The following is a 26,599-nucleotide window of genomic DNA, read 5'->3' as shown; positions in this document are numbered from 1 at the left end:
TCCTTCAATGGTATTAGAAGTTACTTCTGTGGGACTCCCATGTAGACAGAAGACCTGGTGAGACGCCCAGACTCACGGATGGAACAACTACCAGATCTGGGCCTTTCCATCAGGAGACAGCCAATGTTGGACTGGCTGGACCACAGCCTATGAGGTACTGAATCTCTCCTCTCTCTCCCTCCCTCTCTCTCTCTCTCTCTCTCTCTCTCTCTCTCTCTCTCTCTCTCTCACACACACACACACACACACACACACACACACACACTCAGTTCTGTTCCTCTAGAGAACCCTGACTAATGTACACATAACCCTTGTCTGAGTCTTTGACAGGCATATCTAGTCGGTGTAGTGAACTACAACATATGGGTTCTATATGGCACTTGTTAATGTGCCCTCAGGTGCCACCTGCACCACCTGTCTCTGGTCAGGCTACTGGTTCCATCTCAGCTGGGCTGACCCCTTCCAAGTGGACTGCAGTCAGGTTCTCTCCATGAAATACTGTTAGGCAATCACACACATGCGCATTACAAGTGCAGGTGGCTGGCTAATGTCTCCCAGGCTCCCCCTTTAGTTTGGGGAAATAAGAACCAGGAGTTAAATTCTGACTTCTCCATCTGGAAAAACCAGTCTCTGCACATGAGTGCAGAGAACCTTCCAAAGGAGACATCCAGAGGCCATGTCCTTCTATGAGGCTGTGAATCCATCTTCATTGCCTTGGACCTCTCTCCTCTCACTTTGCTTCTTCTGACTTAAGAGGTAGCTTGTAAACATTTACTTTCCAAGGAACCTAGGTTGAACCTATGATCACAGCTATGTGATCTAGCTGGGGTTAAATACAAGAACTTCGGATCCTATTAGAGGTTTGTCCTACTTACCACCTGCCCCCTGCCCCACAACACTGGGCTATTCATTTTGTTGTCCCCGGCACGGAGTGTACAGCTTCTGATTTTCATAGTGACCCAGTCCTCTTATTCTTCTCTGTAAGATGAATCCCATTGGAGGATGCCTTTCTTGTTGGAGGATGCTCTTCTTGTTGGAGGATGCTCTTCTTATTGGAGGATGCCCTTCCTGAGTCTTCTGTATATTAGTTTTGGCCTTGGTATCATCTTATTCAAGCTCTGTGGATATTCCAGCTCACTGCCTTCTTCTGAGTGGTTGCTCTTTTAGCCTTGTGTGCAGAATTCAAAAATCAAAAGCAGATGCAGATAAAGTCTTCTGTGCTGGGCAGAAAATGGTCCCAAAGACGCCTATGTCCTGTTCCTCAGGTCCTGCCAATACCTCCTCACTTTAAAATAAATGTATTTGCAAATGTGATTAAATTAAGGCTCCTGAGCCGTGGCTCAGGCTAGGTTATCTTGAGCCTCAGTATAATCGCATGCCTCCTTAGATGATAAAAATGAAGATGGACTTCACATGTCCCCAGAAGGCAATGCATGGATGGTAGCTGTGACCTGTGGTATTGGCTTTGAATTGCAGTGATGTGGTCACAAATCCAGGGATGCTGGCAGCCAACAAAGCTAGAGAAGGCACAAAATAAATTCAACCAGAGTTTGTGGGGGAATTCAGTTTTGTTTCTTGGCCTTAGTTTTTGACTCAGTAAGACTGATTTGAGATTTCTGTACTCCATGGGGGGGGGGGGGAGATAAAAAAGTACTTCTACTGTTTTAAAGGCATCTGGTCTGTGTGATTAAAACTTCATGAATATAGGTTCTTATTTAAAAGGACCTTCAGATATGGTAGCTGAAGCCAGAGAACTACAAGTTCAAGGCTAGCCTGGGCTACAGAGTGAATTCCAGGCCAGCCTGAACCACATTAAGACCCTGTCAGCAAAACAAAAACAAAACAGGTCCCCAGGGATCACTGCCCTTGGCTTTACATGAATATTTGACTTCATTTCACCATCCTCCTGCCTCGGCCTCCTAAGTGATGTTATTAAACCATGCCCAGCTCAGTCTGTCCTTTTTGTACTTTGTTTTGTGTGTATTGATGTTTGCCTGCATACTACATTCTCTGGTGCCACCAGAGGCTAGGAGAGGGTCTCTGATCTCCTAGAATTGGAGTTACAGACAGTTGCAGGCCACCACATAGGTCCAGGAAATTGATCCCCAGTCTCCTGGAAAAGTAAGAAGTGTTCTTAACCACTGAACCATCTCTCCAGCCTGTGTCCTTTAAAAAATGTCTTAAAATTTTATGTGAGTATGCCTAAATGAGGTTATGTGTGTTGCATACATGCTCATGTGTGGTGTAAATCAGAGCACATCTGTGGAGGTTAGAGGACAACTTGTAGGAGTTGGTTCTCCCCTTCTACCATGTGGATTCTAGGACTAGAACTCCAGTGGTCAGGCTTGGCAGCAAGTGCCCTTCCTGGAACATCTTGTTGGCTCTTTTTGTGGTGTTTCTATTCTTATGTTTTTTTCCAACCCAAAGTCCACATTCTTTAAAAATACCTAAAGAAGATTGCACATTTGTTCTTTAAGCACAGGTAGGTATTGTTCCCAGACACCAAGAATCAGGTCTTGTTTTGCAGAAGAGAAGGTTCTAAGCTGAGTCCTCAGGCTTTTCTCAGCTCTCACCTACTCTAAGCTTTTCCAACTAACATACAAGTGTTCAATATCTCAGGAAAACGTGCAGAAGAGTCGAAAGAGACCCAGCATCTCACCCCTCCATGCTCAGTGGTGAAACTGGAGCCTGGGCCAGGAGCTGAACTTACCAGGAAGCCGGTCCCCAGTGCTGGGTGCTCATGATGAGTGCCAGGCCCAGCTCACAGAGGAACCAAGAGTCCTGTCACCTCATGCTATTCATGTCACAAAACAGAAGCACTGGTGCCAGGGAGTCAGGGACTACACATATTTTTGATAACACTAGTCACTATTAGGCAATTCATAATAATTTATTTCCTTCTCTTCTCCCCATCCATATTGATAAAGGGTCTTGTTGTTCAGCCTAGATTGTCTTCAAACTTTTGATCCTCCAGTCTCATCTCTTGAGTCCTGGGATTCCAGGTGACTACCATGCCTGGCCAGATATTTGTCTCAGTAACTAAAAAGCACGTCTCCCAACAGTAACAGCTTACACATGCACATCCCCACTGATCCTGCACTCTCCTACTGAGAACTTATCTGCAGGGATGCTCCACGGCTGTGTATACAAACATAATGACTCATTGCAGAAGTGTATCAAAATGCTGTTATCATGAGACTGATAAAATAAATTGTGGCACACTCAGACATTGAGACATAATGAGGAAACTGTGAAAGCACCATCACGGAAATGCTTCCAAGGCAGATCAAGGGAGAAGGCAAGACGCTGTGGAATGTGTGTATACAGAGCTGCATTTGTGGACAAGAAGGTATAAGAACCCCCTTTCCTATTTGTAAAGAGATGGTTGGGGTATGTGTGACAAGTGGTAGCTCTGTGGTGGGGATGGGCACCAGGCCGATGAGGACCAAGGAGGAGAAGGAGGCTTTTGCCCTGCATATAATTACATTTTGTGACTTGGAACCATGTGAGTATAATACGTAAAGTGTTTATTGTGGTCCTTACAATAAGAAATCTGGTTTTGGTTCTCTACATCTGATTGTCTTAGTGTCACCTGATCACCCTGGTGGCCTGTGGGATGTTCAGATTGAGTACATGTGGAAGCCATGGACACACCGAGTGTCTGGTTAGACATGCCACTTCAGACCAGAATATGATTTCTGGCATCCAAGGCTGTGGTGGGAAGACCAGTGTTGGGATTTCACATTGGTAGAAGCAGTTTTCAAAGGTTCTGAGGTTTGGGTCCCCCATCTCCAAGGCAGCTTCTAGAAAGAAGTCCAGCAAGGCTCTAGAAGGGAGGCATCAGCTGTTCCCGACTTACGAGGGAGGAATGGTGATAGCGATCTCGGGTGGCAAAGTCTGTGTTCTCCTGGGTAAGCTGAGTCATTGCCATGTCAACCTTGGCTGGGGATGGTGCCAAGACGATCTGCTCCCGGTTGGACCTCAGGCTCCTTCAGTGAGAGACATAGGAAACGGTGAAGGGAATGGAGATGAACGTGGCAACCAGTCTTCCCTGGATAGAGACACTGTGCAAATGCCAGCTGTCCTAACTGTAGCCTGTATTTAAAAGCTTAAAACACAACTGCTGAGAACTACAACAGTCTGTGAACGCAAAGTACCAGGAACAGTGTCAAGGAATGTGACGAGAGAACATTAACTGTTCTCACGTGGAACAGTAGAAAACTGTACTCTAACAAGAGACGCCCACACTCAAGACAGTGTTGTGAGGGTTCTGTAACTTTTCTTTGTTCCCCTGTCAAATGAGACAATGCAATGGCAAATCTACAGAATGGAGAAGAGTGGATAGAGAAACTGCTTTGATTCATTAGAAAGTTAAGTTGAGGTGTTACACAGGCTGCCTAGGAGAAAAGCTATCAATGGTATCCCTACAGCCAGTCTTGCTTACTATAATACCACCTTTCATGGCAAGATGTGCCTATGGCTGCAGTAGTGGCAGGAAGGTTGTGGGTGTAACCAACTACTTTTGGATTGGATTGGAGGCCTGATCCATAGAAAGGAATTAAGGCTTAGAACCATAAACCTGCTCAAAAGCCATGGCTTAGGAGGTTACAGGACCCAGGGAGGAACCTACTACTGTTGCTTTGCTAAAGAACATGATGTCAAACTGCCTTCTAAGTTTATTGCTTATATACAATAAACAGATTAGTGCTGCCTTCAACCTTAGCCAGAGAAGCTTCTCTCTGTAGTGGGCATCAGTTAACACAAAGGCTCATAACTGGTCAACGTGCTGAGAATAAGTGTCTATTGGGCACTAAGCCCTAAATGAGACATCTCAGCCCAAGGCTGAGAGAACATAAGGAAGAGGGGCAGAATGAAGGAGCCAGGGAAGGGAGAGGTGCTGCCAAAAGCTGTCCTTTGGACATGGCATGGCCACGGCACTCACGAACTCATTGTAGCTGGGATTACTCACACACAATTAAGTCAACCAGATCAATTCCAGCAGGCAGCATTTACAGGGCTCAGTGTTATCACATACAAAAAGGGAGAGGACATGAAATGGGAAGGGGGATTGCTGCAGGTGCCTGGGACTTGGTGCACAAGATCACGATGCATTGATTACACGTATAAAGTTATCAAATGATAAACAAACAAGAGATATTCTATAAGAAAGAAGGAGGGGAAGGAAGGAGGGAGGGAGGGAAGGAAGAAAGGAAGGAAGCTGAGTGAGTAGTTGCCAGGGCACCAAGCAAGCAGTGGATGTAACAGGCCCAGGATCTGGGTACCAAAGCAGTAAAGACAAAGAGAAGCCCAGGTTTAGTCTACTGGCGCCAGCCTCTGCAGATGCAGGTGGAGACACTCGTGAAGGTCATGCACCAGGCTGGTTCCAGAGGAAGGTATTAGAGGCTGGAGAAGATATTGCTGCCCCTAGCCCTGGCCCTCTTCAGTAGTGGCCTCAGGGTGCCTCCGTCCCCACAGGTCTCTGTTTTCTCTCCTCCATGGCCCGTCCTGGTCCAGAGCCTATCAGGTCGTTGAGTTCTCCCAGAGACACAGATTTCCTCTGAACATCTTCCCCACAACAGATTCAGCTGCTTTACTTAGAGTAACATTCAAGTGCTCAAATCAGGAATGTAAAGCAAGACAAAGAGGGATGCAAAAAGATAGAAGTCTAAGGATGGGAGTCTGTAGAACGTCAGCAGCAGTGTCAGCTGACCCCGGAAAGTGTTTGATCACATGACCCGGGCACTACAGACATTTGTTGAGAATGTACCTAAATTAGTTCTGTTAAGACTTCCTGAAAACTGAATTTGCTTCTGTAAGGCTGGAATCTGCAAACAGAAGTGGCCAAAATGCCACAGTAGACAATCATAGATGTTTTGTCAATATTTATTTATTTATTTATTTATTTATTTATTTTGAGCAGGTAAAAGCCACACAGTTTCCCAGAACTGCTTGCAGACCCTCATCAGGACAGTTGCTAGGGCTCCAGGGAGGAAAGTCTTCTAAAGGTCAGGGTTAACCTCACAGAGTAACTGTGAGATATAGGTACTACAGAGGTCAGAACATAGCAAACCCTTCCACCCAAGCATACTTAACCGTGATTTGCCCTTGGTTTTGAAGGACATTTTGGGAAAAGTCAAAACTACAAAGCAGAAAGCAAGGCTACCAATTTCTATTTTTAAGCCACTTCTTGGCCCTTCCCTCCTCTAAATCATCACAAAACACACCCAGGAGCTGTGGTGAGGCCAGCAAGTTTGATGCTGACTTGGCCAAGGCTCCTCAACCCTCTTCGCTAGTCCAGAGCCATGCACTGAGAGAGGAGCTGTGTGGATTAACTTCTTTTCCTAGGTCCTAACACCTTGTAGGTGACATCCCAGAAATTCGGAGTACACCCTGTGGAGGTGAACCCTGTAGCCAGTTTTTAGGATTTCAAACCAGAAATGACTAAATATATTCTTGTAAATCAGATTATACCAAATATCCCCACCCACACATTTGAAGCTCAAAATTTTGTGGGCAGCTTCTATACCAAACCTATTTCCACTTAATCTACTTTCTCTCAGGACTAGGTGATGGGAGAAAGAGATCTGTGTAGGTGTGCTGCGACCTCATGCCTCAGACAGGAAGAGGGGCAGAGGTTACCCCACATCAGCACAGCTCCAGGGAGAACATAAAACAACCAGGAAATGCAGCCGATAGAGTTGTCATTCTGTTCACACGCTCTGCTCCAGGGCCCTCACTTCTTATGCCAACTTGAACAGATTGGCAGTATTTCCAGAGAGCTATTGCAAAAAGGATGATAGGATAGGGGCTGGAGAGATGGCTCAGTGGTTAAGAAAAGCACTGTTCCTACAGAGGACCGAGTTCTGTTCCCAGCACTCAAATTGGGCAGTGTATAACTACTTGTAACTCCAACTCCAGAGGAACCTAATAACTCTAGCCTGCTAAGGAACCTACACTCATGTGCATATATATGCTCCCCTTTCCAATACACATAATCAGAACAACAACAAAGAATGCTTTGGAATGCAGAGAGATGGTTCAATGTCCATGGAGATGAGTGGTGATGATGGCTATATGACAGTATGATTGTATTTAAAACCATGAATATGCACTTACAGATGATTAAGATGATAAATTTTACGTTATGTGTTTAACACCACACACGCACACGCGCATGCACACACACACACACACACACACACACACACACACACACACACACAGCTAAGAAGGAAACACAAAGAGAGAAAAAGGATTCTACCCTTACATCTGGAATCAATGGAAACAGGTCCTAAACTTCATTAGCAATGTCTGGGCATGGAAGGTGCAGATATTGACAAACACAAATCACACATCCAGAGTTTCAAAATCAAACCACCAAAATGAAACCAAATAAGCCCTGGGCTGCAATCTGCTTGGACTTGCCTGGCCTGCATCTGATATTGAAAGGGGGCGCAAGGCAGAAGTAGTTCCCAGAACCCTGAGGCCATAAGGATAAGGAAGTTTGGGTTTCCTGCTAGGGTGGGAAGAAGCCAGAGAGAAGGGGTAGCAGGGGACATTCCCTTCAAGATAAGTCCCCCCACTGCCCTCTGTGTGAGTGTGTGTGTGTGTGAGTGTGTGTGTGTGTGAGTGTGAGTGTGTGTGAGAGAGTGTGTGTGAGTGTGAGTGTGAGAGTGTGAGTGTGTGAGAGAGTGTGAGTGTGTGTGAGTGTGTGGATGTGTGTGTGCGTGACAGGGAGGTGTGTGTGAGAGAGGAATGTGTGAGTGTGTGAGAGAGAGTGAGAATGTGTGTGGATGTGTGTGTGTGTGAGAGAGAGAGAGAGAGAGAGAGCATGGCAGACTCACAGCAGTCCTTCACAGCCTCTCATCTGTCTATACTTGGCTTACAGAGTGTCAGTCACAAGTAGAGTGACACCAACTACCTTTGGCCTAGATGAGAAACATGAGACCCAATTTCACTTTTCCTTAGGCTTTGATCTTGAGCACAATTAAGTATTGGTGGGAATGTGATGTAAACTGAGAATCTGTTGAGATCAGCTCCAGTGACCTGTCAGCCAGACTGAGGGCATGAAGGGAAGAGGACATGAGCCTGAAGGAGGTACTGACGAGCTCAGTCCAGGAAAGAGGAGTGGAGGGCAGTGAGGATGAGTGTGAGCACTGAGTGTGAGTGTGAGTATGAGTGTGAGCACTGAGTGTGAGTGTGAGGATGAGTGTGGGTGCTGAGTATGAGGACGGTGAGGATGAGTGTGAGCACTGAGTGTGAGGACAGTGAGGATGAGTGTGGGTGCTGAGTGTGAGGACAGTGAGGATGAGTGTGAGCACTGAGTGTGAGTGTGAGGATGAGTGTGAGCACTGAGTGTGAGTGTGAGGATGAGTGTGGGTGCTGAGTGTGAGGACAATGAGAATGAGTGTGAGCACTGAGTGTGAGGACAGTGAGGATGAGTGTGGGTACTGAGTGTGAGGACAGTGAGGATGAGTGTGAGTACTGAGTGTGAGGACAGTGAGGATGAGTGTGGGTACTGAGTGTGAGTGTGAGGATGAGTGTGAGCACTGAGTGTGAGGACAGTGAGCATGAGTGTGAGCACTGAGTGTGAGGGTGAGTGTGGGTGCTGAGTGTGAGTGTGAGGATGAGTGTGGGTGCTGAGTGTGAGGACAGTGAGGATGAGTGTGCGTGCTGAGTGTGAGGACAGTGAGCATGAGTGTGAGCACTGAGTGTGAGGGTGAGTGTGGGTACTGAGTGTGAGGGTGAGTGTGGGTGCTGAGTGTGAGTGTGAGTATGAGTGTGGGTACTGAGTGTGAGGACAGTGAGGATGAGTGTGGGTGCTGAGTGTGAGGACAGTGAGGATGAGTGTGAGCACTGAGTGTGAGGACAGTGAGGATGAGTGTGAGCACTGAGTGTGAGGACAGTGAGGATGAGTGTGAGCACTGAGTGTGAGGACAGTGAGGATGAGTGTGGGTGCTGAGTGTGAGTGTGAGGAGGAGGATTTGGTACTGAGTGTGAGGACTCTGAGGATGAGTGTGAGCACTGAGTATGAGTGTGAGGATGAGTATGGGTGCTGAGTGTGAGTGTGAGGATGAGTGTGGGTGCTGAGTGTGAGTGTGAGGAGGAGGACTTGGTACTGAGTGTGAGGACTCTGAGGATGAGTGTGAGCACTGAGTATGAGTGTGAGGATGAGTGTGGGTGCTGAGTGTGAGTGTGAGGAGGAGGACTTGGTACTGAGTGTGAGGACTCTGAGGATGAGTGTGAGCACTGAGTATGAGTGTGAGGATGAGTATGGGTGCTGAGTGTGAGTGTGAGGATGAGTGTGAGAGGAAGAGGACTTGGTACTGAGTGTGAGTGTGAGTGTGAGGATGAGTGTGGGTGCTGAGTGTGAGTGTGAGGAGGAGGACTTGGTACTGAGTGTGAGGACTCTGAGGATGAGTGTGAGCACTGAGTGTGAGTGTGAGGATGAGTGTGGGTGCTGAGTATGAGTGTGAGGAGGAGGACAGTAAGGTGCGAACATCGGCCTCATGGAGCTTCTCCATTGCTGAGTTCTGCACCACACACATCCAGGCCCACACACATCCAGGAACAAGACCCCCAAGGCACCTCCCAAGCCTGGGACACTCATCCATCCTTGCACCAGCCCCAGTGGGCACCGACCTGCAGGAGGCGTCAGGAGGGACTTCATCCATCGGAAAAAGCTGAAGTTTGAGGCTGATCCTGTGAGGAAGAGGAGATGGGCATAGACGTTGAGGATTTTTCCATAGACATCTTGAACCCCAGCTTCATAGGGGCTTACACACCCCTTAAAACACCCACATACACCTTTCATATGTGTGCACATATACAGAATGAGCACACTTTCCCACTCAAACCAAAGAGTCACACAGCCTGCCAGCAGCCTGCCTCATGCTCATGGACAGCTCTCAAAAATACATTTCTATGCTCCCCATCCCTTCAGAGGAGACTGGGTGGAGCCTGCTGTAAAGAAAGGGGAAGGACACTTGCTGCTTTTGCCTTAGGGATGTGTGTGCTGAATGCATCCCTCCACCAGGACCACATACTCTGAGAAAGGGAACATGACTTTTTTGTCCTCATAACCTGATAGGATCTGGCACTTAGATAGTTTCTAACAGGTATTAAGTGAACAACACAGTTCAGTGTGCAGAATTGTTTGAAGTGAGGCATTTGTTTGTTTTTTGTATTAGCCAGATAACCTTTATGTATGACACATTGATCTGAGTAAAGTTCAACCTTAAATACACATATGTAGTAAAATATATATTTATAAAACATATGTTTATTATTCACATAACACACTATATAAATTTATGTATAAAATATGTTTATATATCGTTTATAATATCAATATATTATTGCATATAATTACTATGCAATATAAATTATATATTAAATAATATAATCATTATTATTACTTAATTATATAACATATAAATATTTATGACTAACCTACTCATATGATTATATTACATAATTATTATTCTATAACATGTTATTATATTATATGTAATACATGTTATATATTATGCATTATATATATATATATTTATTATTGACTATATATATTGAATTTTAGGTCAGTACAAGCTACTGAGAAAGACCCCATCTCAATTAAATGAATAATAACACCTTATCTGGGCTGGCTGTGATAATAAACACATCTTGTCCCAGCATTTGGGAGGTAGAGGCAGGCAGATTTCTATGAGTTTGAGGCCAACCTAGTCTACATAGAGAACTCTAGGCCAGCCTGGTACATAGTAAGGTCTTGTCTAGAACAACAACAACAAATCCCTTTGTTGATGATCTGTCTTAGTTACTTTTCTGTTGCTGTCATGTGACCAAGACAACTTACAGAAGGAAGGATTTATTTGGGTTTATGGTTCCAGGGGTGAGAGTCTGTCACCATCACTGCAGGGAAACGTGACAGCAGATGGGGCATCTGGAACAGAGGCTGAGTGCTCACATCTTAAACCACAATCAGGAAGCCAGGAAATCAAACCGGGACCAGCAGGTGACTTCCAAACCTTCTGTGGTTTTTGAATCTCAGAGCACACGCCTACTGACATATTCCCCCAGCAAGGCTATACCTCCCAAGGCTATCAGAACAGCACCACCAGGTGGGAACCCAATTCAGATGCCCAAGACTATGAGGAACATTTCCTTCAAACCACCACAACCTTGGCATGGCGTTACGTATAACCCTCCCACCCAAGGCAGGGGTTCACTCTAGTCCAGGCTGGCCTTGAACTTAAAGGTCTTCCTTTCTCGGCATTCCAAGTGCTAGAATTATAGGCACACACTACCCTGCCCAGCTCAAATTATATATGACTTTGGAAAATTAATCAATCAAAAATTTAGAAAAGACATTCCTCAATTACATGAGCAGACACAGCTGAAATAGACTAGTGAGACCATGTTTAATGCATGATCAAGAAATCAGCAGTGTTTTAAGATGCTTATGTTCAAATCTTGGTATCTTGTAAGGCTTCTGTGGTAAAGCAGAGCAAACATTATAGATCTGCAATAGTATATGTTACTGCAGAGAGGAGAATCCTAATATATCCAGGTAATCAATATGTATTCTATAGAAGATACAAAATAAAAGAGTTATTAATTGCCCTTTCTTATATGTGATCATTTAAATTCTAAATTATCTAAATTATAGACACTGGCCTGAAATTTTATTTCATACTTGCCTGTGATTGGATTTCTGGGAAAATATTTAGATTTCCTATGATGAAGCAATCATTGATGTAATCATTATGTTAATTAAAATATATTCTATCTGTAAAATTAGATGATATAGGATCTTTCATAGCATTACTGTTTTTCTAAGACATTATATTTAGTACATATTTTCACTTTAAATTTCTGTAAAAATATATATAGCAAACTGCTGTAATTCTAAAGATCTTTTTTTCTGGTATGTCCAGATTGTTCTTCTCCATCTGATTTAGCTAGGACATGATAGTAATTACTTTCTGTTTTTGAGACAGGGTCTCACTGTGTGGCTCTATCTGGCATAGAACTCACTATGTAGACTAGACTGACCCTGAACTCAGAGATCTACCCGTCTCTGCCTCCTGGGTGTCCTGCACCTAGTGATATTAATTGCTTTATTTTAAATTGGAGCATCATAGAGTTTTCTGAAAAGCCCCCCCACCCCAGTGTGTGTGCGTGTGTGCATGTGCACGCATGCTGCATGCATGCATGTGGTGCTAGGGATTAACTAAGGCCCTTGGGTATGCTATGCCAGCACTCCACCACTCAGTTACATCTGTAGCCCTCCACCTCATCTTTTAAGAAATATTTTGTTTTGTTTTTAACTGTCTATGTGTGTGGGTATGTTCATATGATTTCAGCCTAGAAGAGGACATTGAATGCCCTGGAACTGGAAATGGAGGTTGTGAACCATCCCATGTGGGTTCTGGGAGATGAATAATCTGAGTTCTCTGAAAGCACTGAAGGTGCTTTAAACTACTGGGCCATCTCTCCAGTCCTCCTTCAATGTATCTTTTAAAAATAATATTTTATTCACTATTTGAGAGCTTCAGGCAATGAATTTTATCATTTCACCTCTCTCTCTGTGTCTCTCTCTCCTCTTTTCAGATCCACATCCCTACCCATCAGACTTCCAATTTTCTTTTTTAAACCCATTGAGTCCAATTTGTGTTTCCCAGCTTCTCTTGGGAGTGGGACAACCCTGGAGTGTGGTTAACCTACTAGACTTCACACCAATACAGGACACTGACTCTCACACTGGGCATGGTGGTGCATGCCTCTAATACCCAGAACTTGGGAAGCAGAGGCAGGCACATCTCTGTGAATTCAAGGCCAGTCTTGTCTAAGATGTGAGTTCCAGGTCAGCCAGGGCTACACAGTGAGACCCTGTCTCAAAGAAAAAAAGAAACAAAAAATAAAATGGACTTTCCCTCTCCCAGTAGCTTTTGAATGCCAACATCTCCTCATTTAGTAGTGAGATTTTGTTTCTACCTCCCTCTCTCCATGTTTGGATTTTGTCTGGCTTGAGATTGCAACAAGTCTTGTGCATAGCCACAATCATTGTGAGTACATACGTGTGGCTGCCCTGTCATATCTGGAAAAGACTATTTCCTTGACGTTCTCTGCCACCTCTTTTACAATCTTCCTGCTCCTATTTGGAGAAGATCATGAGTCTTGGGGTGAGGAATGTGGTATGTATGGCCCTTTTAGGGGTAAGCACTCCACAGTCTCTTCATCCTTAGATGTTGATCAGTTGAATATCTGTGTTCATTGCCACCTACTGATAGGGGATGGCCTTCTGTATATATGTTTCTCTTATTGGTCGAATAAAACACTGATTGGCCAGGCAGAAAGATAGGCGGGGCTAGGAGATGAGGAGAAGGCTGGGGAGAGAGGGCTCCAGGGAGAGACACCATGCTGCCCAAGGATTGTGGGTAAGCCACAGCCTCATGGCAATACATAGATTAGTAGTTATTGGTTCATAATTAAGAGGAAGATAGACAGTAAGAAGCCCTAACCATTGGCCAACAGTTTTATAACTAATATAGTGTCCATGTTTATTTGGGGATGAAGGGTGGCAGGACCTGGCGGAAAGAAAAACCAGAAACAATTTACTTCAAGAAAAAGTTTCTCTGATGAGGGCTAATAGGTACACTGAGTGTAGCAATAGTTCATTGGGAGCTGTTTTCATGGTATGTCTATTTAGCAGTATTAGGTTCTCTCTTGGGGCTTATGACCTATTTATCCACAGGTTCTTGGCCACATATGGGTTCCATCTCATGGAATGGATTTTAGATCAATCAGAAAGTGGTTGGTTACTCCCATAACACTTGTGCCATTATTGCACTAGTGACATATCCTGCCAGGTCACTCATTTATTGTGGCTCATAGTGCTCCCGGCTGGGTGGGACCGATGATTACTTTTCTCCTCCAGTAGAATGCATAGCACCTTCCAGCACCATGAAAGCTAGCCAAATTCTAGAGGGTAACCAAAAATTGTGGAAATCACCTGTAATGTTTGGTGGTTTCTACATGGAACCTCACTGGTCAAGGACTCAAAAAGAGGCAACCCATTCTGATTCTTGGGTTTCTATTTGCTAGCATGTGGTATCTTGTTAGAGTATTGTACCCCCATTGTAACTCCATTTTAAACTATTTTTATATGTTTATATGTATATTTTGTGAAGCTTCTACAGTAATAAGAATGGCTTTTTCAAAAGTGTAAGTAATCCCTCCCCATATTCCCTCTTCTACCATGCCCTCCCACTCCATTTACTCTTCCTCGTTCCATTATTCTCTCTTCCTCCATTATATTGCTGTATTCTATGTCCCTTCTATTAAAAGCATACTCCCAATGGTCCCTTACTACTTTCCTAATCTCTGGGGTATTCCAAATGAACCATACATATCTAACTATTCCAAGCTAACATCCACATATAAGAGAAAACATGCAACATTTGTAAGGTAACATGAGTCTGTGTTACCTTACTTACAATGACTATCTTCATTCATTACCTTTGCATTCCATAATTTCATCTTTAATAGCTGACTAATATTCTATTGTGTAAATGTACAATAGCCAGGAGATGGAAACAGCCTAGATGTTCATCAACTGATGAATAGGTAATGAAAATTCAATGAATTTACACAATGGACTGTTATTCAGCTGTTAATACATCTTTAAGATTGCTTTATTATTGAGGAAAAATATAAATTATGTGCTGTGGTTTGAATGTGTTCCCCAAAGTTCTTGGGTGGGAACTTTATCTTTAGTGTAAGTGTTGAAAGGCAGGATCCTGAGATGGATGGTCCAGTCATGGTGGCTCTGTTCTCTTAACTGGAGTGATGCTCTATCCTGAGAGTGGCTGAGTTATCTAGGGAGTGGGTTAGTTATCTAGGGAGTGGATTAGTTATCTAGAAAGAGTGTTATTTATCTAGGGAGCTGGTTAGTTATCTAGGGAGTAGACTCCTGATAAAAAGATCATTTCATCTCTCTTCCTCTCTCTTCCTTCTCTTTTCTGCTTCTATGAAGGGGGATGTCCTTTTGTATATGTTTCTCTTATTGGTTGATGAATAAAACACTGTTGGGCCAATGGCCAATGAGGCAGTAAGATAGGTGGGACTAGGAGAGGAGACTGGGGAAAGTAGTCAAGAGAGCCTGCCACAACAGGCAAAGGAGTTGCAGGTCTGGCATTCTCCAGTAAGCCAAGACCACGTGGAAACACATAGATAAGTAGTTATAGGTTAATAGTTAAGATAGAGCTAGCCAATAAGAAGCACTAGCCAGTGGCCAATAATTAATATAGCATCCATGTGTTCATTAGGGGCTCAAGGGCAGTGGGACCCTAGCCCAGACAAAGAAAACTTGTTACACCCCCTAGTTCCATATCTGCCATGGGATGTCTTTCTCTGTGTTATAATGTATCAATTAGGCCTTAACCTAAGTACCCTCTGGTCCTATGCTTCTCAGTCTCCAGAACCCTTAGCTGAATAATTTTTTGTTGTTTATAAGTTGTTCAGTTTATGGTATTCTGCCTTATTATTAGGAAGGAGACATTTTCTATTTTCTGTATTGTTTGTTTAGACAGGGCTTTATTATGTTGCCCTGGCTAGCCTATACAACTTGCTATGTAGTCCAGGCTTGCAGAGTCTTAGCCCAAACACAGAAGGTTGAGCTAGGTCCAAGGAAGGGTAAGTGCACAGCTTGCCTGTTCTCCCAGGATCCTGGAGACAATCAGACACAGCAGGGAGTCTAGTCAAGCAGGAACTTGTTTATTGCCCCATAGCAAGCATCTTTTAAAGCATAAATAAATAAATCATAGGGCAGGAAAACAGCCAACCAATGGTTTTAAAAGTTAACCTATTATGTGCCTAGGTGCCCTATGCTTTACCTAGTGAACACAAGCCATTCATGCAGTGACCTTATCTGGTTCAATCTTGGTAACCAATTACCCTTTTTTGTAAACATCTCAGGACTCACCTTCCTGACTGGCTCGTGTGCCCTTCACAGGCTGGCCTTGAATTCACAGAGATCTGCCTACCTCTGTTTCTTGAGTGCTGGGATTAAAGGTATGCAACATCATACTTGGCTATTTTCTTTTTCATATGTGTAGGTTGTCCACTGATATAATCTCTTTTATTCCTGGTTTTGGTCATTTGCATCTTTTCTTATTCTGATTGGTCTGCCCAGAAGCCTACTGATTTTACTGACCTTCTGACAAGAATGTCCTCCATACACACAAGCGTTTAAACACTGGGGACTCAGAGGGTGGCACTGTTTGGCGAAGTTTAGGAAATGTGGCCTTGCTGGAGGGGGTGTGTCACTAGGGGAAGGCTTTGGGGTTTTAAAGCCTCTCTTCATTCTTGGTGTTCTTTCTGCTTTGTACTTGTTGTTCAAGATGTGAATTCTCAGCATTCAGTTCCTGGCTCCCTGCCTACTGCTTGCTGCCATGATGGACTCTTTTTCCTTTGGAACCCTGAGCCCAAATAAACCCTTCCTTTTGTAAACTGCCTTGGTCAAATGATACTATCGCATTAACTCACAGCATAGGAAATGTACAACATTATACTACATTAGTATACTTTATTTCAATACATTATTTTATCCTTGCCTCTTTCGCCATTGTTATCATCCATTTTAGTTCTACAGGTCTTGTAAGTCTCAAATTATTTGCCAGTGTAATTCATTTATAGTTATTTATGTGCATGTCATATTTAACACGAAATTCTTCAATGGAAACTAGAAAATATAAGGGAAATAGTAGCACAATGACTTAGCCACTTACCTAGGTAAAGACTTGGACTGGACTGGCCAATGTAGAAATACACAATGACAGCAACACCCATGCTAAGTAGGGTATAGACCCACTGAATCACAAACATGATGAGAAGGGATGCAATGGCCTACAGAAATAGATAGGAAGAGTAAGTCACCTAATGGTTTTACATAGGGTAATCAAAATACAGGACTATGTAAGGCCTTAGGAGACAGTGATCTCTCTGAGCTCTGAACAATTAAAGTTTGCTTATAATAAAAGTAAGTAAATAATAGTAGTAAATAAAAATACTTATAATAAAAGTCTGAATAAAGTTTAATTACATGAAATAAATAATAAAGTTTACTTACTAGGGTAGGTGGGGTTTTTTTGTTTGTTTGTTTGTTTATTTCTTTCTTTTCTTTTTGTCACTTGTACTTTTGACAACTTGTACTAGGGCCATCTGGGAATAGGGAACCCAGTTGAGAACATGCCCCCTTCAGATTGGCCTCTAGGCATTTTTAAAAATATTGTTAATTGATGGGGAAGGACCCATTCAACTGCGGGTGGTACCATCACTGGGCAGGTGGTTCTAGAGGGTATAAGAAAGCAGGCTGAGCAAGCCATGAGGAGCAAGCCAGTAAGCATGATCTCTGCTTTAGCTCCTGCATCCCGTTTCCTGCCCTGACTTCTTGCCCTGACTTCTTTTCATGGTGGACTATAAGCTGTAAGATGAAATAAAGCTCTTCTTGCCAAGATGCCTTTGGTCAATGTTTATCACATCCATGGAAAGCCAACTAAGACAGGTGGTTAGTGTTGGCTGCTAACTTTATAGGATCTAGAATTACCCAGGAAGCAAACCTCTGGGCATATCTGTGAGAAATTTATTTAGATTATATTAGTCCCTGGATGTGACTGTGAGAGGTGGTTTTGGTTAGATTAATTGAGGTGTTAAGACCTAAGGTGACACCATCCCCTGAGCTTGAGTCCTAGACTTCATGAAAAGGAGGAAATACAGGCATTACAGGGAAGTACAAGCTGAGCACAGGCATTTATCTTTCTCTGCTCTCTGACTATGGGTGGATACAATGTGACTAGATACTTCAAGCTCCTGCTGCAAGGACTCCCTGGTAATGATGGACTGACCGTTAAACAATGAGCCAAAATAAGTCCCAACTACAACAGAAAACTGGTACCAGAAGTTGGGTTGTTGCTGTGACGAACCTGACCACATGGCTCTTAGTACTCTGGAACTGGTTTTGCAGGCAGAATGTAGAAGAACTTTGTGATGCTAAAGCCTTCTGGTACAGCACATAAAGTTTAGTGGGCCACTCTGTTTTGAATTGGGAAGACAAGAATGCCAATAGGAATGCAGACAGTGGAGACATAGCTCCTGAAATTCCCAATGGGAACAAGGACTCTGTCACAAACTGGGCTAGAAGGCATTCATGTGACATTTTGGACAATACTGTGTGGCTCCATTCTGCCCATGTCTTAAGGACTTAAGTAAGTGAAATTGAATGTAAAGATGATAGATTAATTTGTTTGGTAGAAGAATTACAAAACAGGAGAGAATCCAGGCTATGGTATGATGACTTTCTTCTGCACTTTTTTGGTCTACGGTGAAAAGGTGTAAAAAGTTGAGCATGAAGGTAGAAATTAAAGTGTGGTTTGCCAAGGATAAGAGTTTAGCAAGTTAAACTATGAGACCAAGGAGCATGCTGAAAAAGAGGCTATAACTGTTAAAGAGAAGCATTCTGCTTTGTAATGGGACAACAAGAAAGATGTCCCCCAGGCAAGACCTTACCCATGAAAGGGTCCACTTTTCAAAAAAAAAAAAAATACAAAAAACAAAAGCAAACAAACAAACCACAAATTCTTTGGAAAGGAGAGAGTCAAAATCGAATTACAGAATGTCACTGGAGGGGGTTCCCTATTCCTCAGAAGCACCTGCTTAGAGACACATTTTCCTAGGATCAGCACACAAAAACTGATTCAGCTGTGGTCCAAGGAGACTAGGCTGCATCCATAGCTAGCCACAGGACTGAGGGTGTTGTGACATCTTGAACCACAGTTTTCAGAGAGACATTGAGGTCTGCCAATATACTGCAAGATTGGAGCCCCCATAAGGAGGCCTTGAGAGGCCATGGTGTGAAACTGTGTGGTGAAGTCTACGTTACTATACGTACTATGCGTTACTATAAAGATTCCAGGATATCTGCTGAGGAAAGCTACAGCCATAAAGGACAGCAGGCCCAAGAAAAAAAGACTCCACAGGCAGAGGAGCAATCAGGGTAGGCTATCCAAACCTTTTTGATCCCATATGATTCCACAGCCCCAAGATGGTAGGTGTGAAGCTGTAGGAATTGATGTTTACTGAGTTTTGGGTTTGCTTTGTTCTGATCTTCTTTGCTATTCCCCCATTCCTCCTTTTTAGAGTGAGAATATGTATTCTGTGCCATTGCATACTGCAAGTATGCTAACTTGTTTTAATTGTGTGGGAGTTCATGTTTAAGAGACTGCCTTGCATCTTAGATGCGACTTTAACGTTGGGCTTTGAATGCTGTTGAAACTGTTAAAGGATATAGGGGCCTCAAAGTAAACTAAACACATAATGCATTATGAAACGGCCATGAGCATGAGGACAAGGGGTAAAGAGTTATGGCTTAAAAGTTAATGGTTTGGTTGTTAAACTGACAAGAGGTAGAACTGTGGTCGGTTAGTGTAAATTGTCAACTTTAAAATTGGGATCTAGAATCCTGATTTTGGGTTCTGGAATGAAAAGAGTAACTATACACTTACTCAAGCAAGTTTTGTGGGGAAAACACTCTTTGAGGATAACCCCTGAATCAAAGCCACCAGCAAGAAGGCACTCTGTCTTAGTTACTTTTCCTGTTGCTGTGTTATGCTATCCTGACAAAAGCCACTCAAGGGAGAAAGGGTCTATTTTGCCTCAGTCAGAGGCTCACAGCCATGGCCCGTCATAGTGGGAAGTCACAGCAGTGAGGATTTGAGGCAGCCCGTCACATTGCACTGACAGTGCATAGCTCACTCTCTCAGTTCAGGTCCCAGCCTAAGGAATGGTGTCACCCACACTGGGCAGCCCTATAGGCACTCCCCAAAGCCTGTCTCCAGTCCACTCCACATCTCACCAAGCTGACATTGAGATTAACTACCACACTATTTTACACTCCTCCCTACAATCAGCAAATTTGCATGAAATTAGTAACCCAGGGTGATCAGATACGATTATTTAAATGATAGATAATAGATTAAAATGAGTGGTTGATTAAATGTAAATCTTGTCATAATGGTTCATCTGAATTCTAATAAAACAAGCAATTTAATCATGTTGATGCTAATTACTACCTTTTCTTCCCTTACATCTGTCTCATACACACACACCTTCACCTAAATCTTTTCTTAAGGACACTGAGATCAAGAAGAAATTACTCACCCCAAACAGGGAGACCCATGGGTTACACATGCAAGTATAGGAAGCACTTGGTCTCCTCTGGACCTCTTGCTCCTGAAGTCGGCATTTCATAAAGAAATCTAAAAAATGAATTGGCCAAATACTTCATTACTGACTTACAACCAATCCCTCTCTAACTTTATAAGTATATATCTACAAGCTCATAAGCCCTGATTTTGCAATTTAGCCTAGAACAAGCTCCAAGCACTTGCTCATGGAGAAGGAAGGAGGAAGGACTTACGGCACAGATCTGAAAAGAATAGGCAGAATGGCCAGAGTAGAAGTGGAAGCTTCCCCAAGCCCGCTGCACATTTGTCCCTCTCTGTCGTCTGGGGGCACCCAAAGCCCCTTTCTTCCCTGTCTTTCAGATGGAGGGGTCAGAAGCCAGGAGCTGGACCCTGGGGTTTGGGTTCCCATGTGGCCACTGGAACTGTTGGGCCAGGCTGGCTTTTGTCTACAATGGGATAGATTTTGCCACCGTCTAACAGCTGGGCATTTAACCTGGTCTCAGATACACATCAGAAGCTGACAAAGGAGATGGGGAGGGGGGAGCCCTCCCCGGATTCCTTCCTCTGGCTGTTGAAGAGGCCGAGGGGACCAAAGATCTGAGCACAGCAAACTGGTCCCACTCCCTTCGCCACGGACTTCCGGCACATGGGAGCGTCCGGAGTTGCATGTTTGTTAGTTAGCTCTATGCCTTCTCAGTTTACATGACTCCAGACATGCCCATTTAACCGTGAACATGCGTATAGATCGATTCACTGTGTGTCCTAATCATCGTGAACCCTCTGGGCGAGGTGATTCAAACAACTGGTAATGCTGGATTAACCTTGCTGTGTGTTTGTGCCTCATTTTGACACTAAACTTCTCAGGAAATGTTTCAACCCCTTAACCTTCACTTCCCAGCATCAAGTCGTTCTTCAGCTAAAATACCCGAGTGTGCCAGCCCCTCTCCTGGTCCTTTGCTCCACGTCTTGATCCTGTCTCACTCCCAATTTTCCTGTTTCCTTGGACTGCTTCTCATGGACCCTGTCTCTTTGCTTGCCTGTCATCTACCCCTCAGGTCACAGTCCCTATCACTGCCTCACAAAAGTTCACCCTGCCACAACAATCTAATTCCTCACAGTGTTCGCATTCCTTTGTGCCACCTCCTTTCTGTCACAGAATTTGCTATCATTGCATCTGCGGTCCTATATACTTATTTATATCTTTCTGTGCCCCCTGGAGTACATGTGTCTTGGGGGCAGGATCCAGGTCCATCTTGAGGCTAAGGCTTACAGCTGGCAATCGACACGCATTTCAGTTCAAGTCTGCTATTTTCTCTGGACCCCGTGCCTTTTAGAACTAGTCCCTCTGGACCACAGTGGTGGTGCAATCTGTAATCTCAGTGCTCAAGAATCTAAGGCAGAAAGAAGGATCACAAATTCTAGGCCAACCGGGGCTACACAAAGGGACTGTGATTTAAAAGCAGAAACTAAACCAAAACAGACCTAGCTCCTCCAAATTATGTCAGATTAAATAGATTATATCACACCTTGTTATAATACCGGAGGCCTACTGTTGCCTGTTGACAGATTTTCAGGGAAGCAACTGGATCGTGAAAGCTATGGTGTCATAAATGGATGCCCCCTGATGATTTAATAACTTGGTAACATTATTAGGAGGTGAGAGAACCATTAGAACTGGTTCTTGGTGAGAGGAAGGCGGTCACTCGGGTAGGGGTGTGCCTCTGAGAGGTGTGTGGTGTCCATTACGAGGTGAGCAGGCTACCCTCTGCCCCCATGACATCCTGCAACACCACAGGCCCAGAGGCAACAGACCAGACACCTACAGACTGAAAGCCAAAAAAATGCAGCAAAGAGTAAAGACTGACTCCTCCCTTCAAGTCACTGCCCCCGGTGTTTGTAACAGCACAGGAAGTCCAACAGTTCGCCCTTTGTCGTGTAGTCTTTTACCACCTTCCTGGTTATGTCTTGCATTTCTCTGGGTAAAGATTTCAGCCCGTGCCCTGCCATCTTCCACTGTCAGCACTGTCTGCCGTCATACTCGGTAACTTCTGCATGAGCAACACATTCAACTCCCTTCCCTCTCAGTTCCGTGAAAGCTTCGCTCCAGCACTCACTCACTTTGATTTCTCCTCCCTTAGCCACACTTGAGGGCTGTCATCACAGGTAACCTAACATTTTACACACACACACACACACACACACACACACGAGAGAGAGAGAGAGAGAGAGAGAGAGAGAGAGAGAGAGAGAGACTCTGTATCATACATACACTTTTTTCAGTTTATTTTTTTCTGCCATCTTTCGCTCCTGGTCCATACAGGGACCCTGGGATATTTCTGTTTTCCATTTCTCATTTCCTGTTTTCACTACTATCCTTCCTAGCCCAGGTGTGGCTATAGTTTAGACACTTAGTGCCCCCAAAGCATCAGGAGGAGGAGTCTAGTGCAAGGTCTTTTGTCAGTGAGGCATGTTCTTTAAAGGGACCCTGGCCTCCTCCTCCTCTGTGGCCTGGCCATGATGTGAGTGCTTATGTTCCAACACAAACTCCTGCCATGAAGTGTTGTTATCTTGACACAGCCTTCAAACAAGGGGCTAACTGGTTACAAGAGAAAATTTCCCAAACTGTCAGCCAAAATGAACCTTTTCTCTTTTTAAGTCTGTTGTGTCGGGTGTTACAGCAGTGCAGGTGTTAATGCAAGTTACAGTAATGCGGTGTAGTGTGGGTGTCAGAGTATGTGGGCGTTACAGTAATGCTGTATTATAGTAATGCAGCACCGACTAACACGGTGACTCGGTCTAAGACAGCCAGGGCTCCCTAGCACACACATCTGTGCCCATGTTAGTCTTCTCAGCGAACTTGTGTCCACTCAACTCACTCTCCTAAGTGCTAACATAGCAAACAGAACTTTCATCCCTCCGATCCCCGTATCTTCGGCCTGCCTGTGCTGCACCCTCTGCTCCAATGTTCCTCCTCTACAGCACATGCTCAGTCCCTTTCCTACCCCAGACACATGCCCCCCCTCACCTGCACCCTGGATCTGGTGCTTTTGGTCTGCTCTGAACTTTGTTCTCACATTGCCAATTTATCTATTCCCTCCTGAACCAGTCCTATTGCCTACAACCCCAGAGCCTTTTCTCTCACCTAAACAACGATTTCCAGGTTACTCAGTAGCTACTCTGAGTCTGTATCATCTTTAAACTTAGGTTTTCCATTTCTAATTGCCTCGTCAGTACTTCTCTTGGGTAGGTTGCTAAGCACCCCAAACTTAGCATAGCTGAATCAGAAATCTATCCTTCCCAAGACTCTTTGAAGACCAAGTCAATGATATGATTTCTGCAAACGGCTAGTATTCGTGCTGACTTCTCTTTCTTACACTTCTACCTCTAGCTCATCTGTAAGTCCAGTTGACTGTGACTATGACCATTCCTTGCCACCTCTGTGGCTGCCTTCCTGATCTAAGACACTTGTGTTTTCATCTGCTGACCACAGTGGGTCCTGTGCCAGATATCACAGCTACCTATTGCTAAGGGTTTCTTGCAGTTACATGGCCATATGACCAAGATCTCACCAATAGAGGGTAACCCTGGAGAGTGTCACTTCTGAGCCAAGGCCTTTGCCTCTTTTGTTTCTCCTCTGCCTGAGATCTGAATGTGTAACTCAGCCATGACATCAGCATGGCAAGGTCCTTGGGTCTGTGTGTCTTCAGCTCTTCAAAGGACCTTGGTTCCCTGAAGCAGTGCATTGAAGAGAACCAACCTCTCCCAGACCTGGAACACCCTTCTTAGATTGTTAATGCAAGTGAGAAACAACCTTCTGTCGTGTGCAAACCACTGTGCTTTTATTTCATTAGAACAGTTTAGCCTGTTTGCCTCCCAACAAGATCTTTTCTGATAAATGCATGTGACACACCACATCTTCCTGCCAGGGATGGTTAGTGTTTGTTACCAACTTGACAGAATCTAGAATCTCTTTAAGTGCAAAGGCCCACCCTAAAAGTGGACGGCACTCTTCTTTGAACTTGAATATTAGACTACAGGAAAATGCAAAACTAATTGAGAACTGATATCATCACTCTCTGTTGCTTGACTGTGGGTTGAGGTGACGAGCTGCCTCCTCAAGCTCCTGCCACCACCGTGGACTCCACCCTTGAACCGTAAGCCAGAATAAGCCCCTTTCCCCATAAGTTGTTCTTGTAAGGTGTCTTTGTCTCTGCAAGATGTAAAGTAACTGATAAGCCACCCCAGTCTACATCCCAGGATGCAGACTGTGTTTTAAACTCTTTATCATATTTACCACTTACATTCCAATGTATGTTTGCTAATCGCACCTCTTCCCTCACAAGAAAGAAAGATCCATGACACCAAAACCTTCCTGTATCTGTTCAGCATGTTCTTCCAACACTTAAAACAAACCATGGAATGGGGATGTTCCATACATGTGGTTGTACAAATAAGCCATTCACCCCCAAAGACATCATCTTCATGCTCTCAGATCCCATTTGATTTCATTGTGTGCTTATAAGTACTATACTTGAGTTCTACACATCCAAATTTGAATGACAAATAGCCTGTTTTAAAATCTTGCAAGCCGCATGGGGACAGGAGGACTTCCGGATGCATTCTTGGAAGCAGGAACCTGCTGGTGTTCACCAGTCTATGTTGTGAGTTATTTCTCCCTGAATAAACATCTGTTCGGCCTAATTGTCTATCCTGATCCTTATTAAACTGCAATATTTGTGCATAAGAAGTACATTTATACAATACAGTACTACTCAGCAGGGGGGAAAAAACAATGAATTCTTGAAATTTACAGGCAAATGGATAGAACTAGAAGACACCATCCTAAGTGAGGTAACCCAGGCACAAAAAGACAAACATGGTATGTACTCACTCATATATGGATATTAGACATAGAGCAAAGGTTTACCAAATTACACTCCACATCTCCAGAAAAGCTAGTAAACAAGGAGGACCATAAGAGAGACATACACTGTCCCCCGGTGAAGGGGAAAGGGACAAGAGCTCCTGGACAAATTGGGAGCATGGGGGAGAGGGGAGGGAGGGAGGAGAAAGAGGAGGGGGAGAAGAAAGGGAAAACATGAGGGATCAGGAAGATTGAGTGGGGAGATGAACAGAGGAGAGCAAGAAAAGAGACATATCAATAGAAGGAGCTGTTATAGGTTTAAAGAGAAATGTGGCATTAGAAAATTGTACAGAGATCCACAGGATGACCCCAACTAGGAATCTAAGCAATAGTGGAGAGGCTACCTTAAATGCTCTTCCCCTATAATGAGAATGATGATTACCTTAAATGCCATCCTAGAGCCTTCATCCAGTAATTGATGGAAGCAGAAGCAGAGATTTACAGCTAAACACTGAGCCAAACTCCTGGAAATCAGTTTCAGAGAGGGAGGAGAGATGAACAAAGGGGTCAAGACCATGCTAGAAAAACCCACAGAAACAGCTGACCTGAGCAAGCAGGAACTCATGGACCCCAGTCTGACAGCTGGGGAACCAAACATAGGACCAAACCAGACTCCATGAACGTGGGTATTAGCAAGGAGAACTGGGCAGTCTATGGGGCCTCTGGCAGTGGAACCAGGATGTATCCCTAGTGCATGAACAGACTTTGGGAGCCTATTCCCCATGGAGGGATACTCTCTTAGCCTATATACATGGGGGAGGGCCTAGGCCCTACCCCAAATAACTTGGCAGATTCAGATGATCTCTCATGGAAGGCCTCACTGTCCTGGGGAGTGGATGGGAGATGGGATGGGGGTGTCAGTGGGGGGCATGGGAGGATGGGAAGGAGAGGAAACTGGGATTGATATGTAATAAAATAAGATGATTTTTAATAAAATATAAAAAAATAGAAAAAAAGGTACTCAATAAGTCTCCTAATTGTGGATTAAACAAACTTTGTTAAGAGTTATCATTGCTTTGAATGGATGGCTTTCTTGCTTTTTCTTTTCGAGATAGATTCTAGCTATGAAAGCCAGGTTGGCCTGGACCTCCGAATCCTCTTGCCTCAGCCTCCTGCAGGGGTTCAGGTATGAGTCATCAGGCCTGGCTCCATTACTTTTTTATTTTTTTTAAAGAAGGACTCTGGTTATAAGTGCTATGACTTAAGATGTGTAATTTTAACATGTCATTGCATGAGTCATTCTTTTCAATCACAGGCTTAATGAAATACAGTGGCCTTTTCAGTTCAGAAGAAACAATATTGGCCAAGAATGCAAATGTCTGCCTCTCTGAGATGTGTCAGATGCTAAGTGCTGTCTTTCCCAATACTTGATCTTGTAGAACCTCAATTACATAATTAGTCCCTGACTCCAGAAGTGATGATATACATCCAA

General features: G+C 44.0%; 1 protein-coding gene across 1 annotated transcript in view; it reads right to left on the bottom strand.

The window, feature by feature from the left end:
• Positions 1–26,599, bottom strand: part of Slc12a8 (solute carrier family 12 member 8) — a 92,451-nt gene that overhangs the window by 12,564 nt on the left and 53,288 nt on the right. Inside the window, exons 7-10 of the mRNA XM_051191618.1 lie at positions 20,218–20,315; positions 16,791–16,908; positions 9,639–9,702; positions 3,860–3,989 (exon numbers count right to left, since the gene is read on the bottom strand). Of these exons, the coding sequence (XP_051047575.1) occupies positions 3,860–3,989; positions 9,639–9,702; positions 16,791–16,908; positions 20,218–20,315 (410 nt within the window). The remainder of the gene's footprint in view (positions 1–3,859; positions 3,990–9,638; positions 9,703–16,790; positions 16,909–20,217; positions 20,316–26,599) is intronic.

This window comes from Phodopus roborovskii, unplaced genomic scaffold (assembly GCF_943737965.1).
Source record: "Phodopus roborovskii unplaced genomic scaffold, PHOROB, whole genome shotgun sequence".
NCBI classification, from domain to species: domain Eukaryota; kingdom Metazoa; phylum Chordata; class Mammalia; order Rodentia; family Cricetidae; genus Phodopus; species Phodopus roborovskii.
The sequence above is the reverse complement of the archived record's forward strand: the minus strand, read 5'-3'. Positions and strand labels throughout refer to the sequence as shown.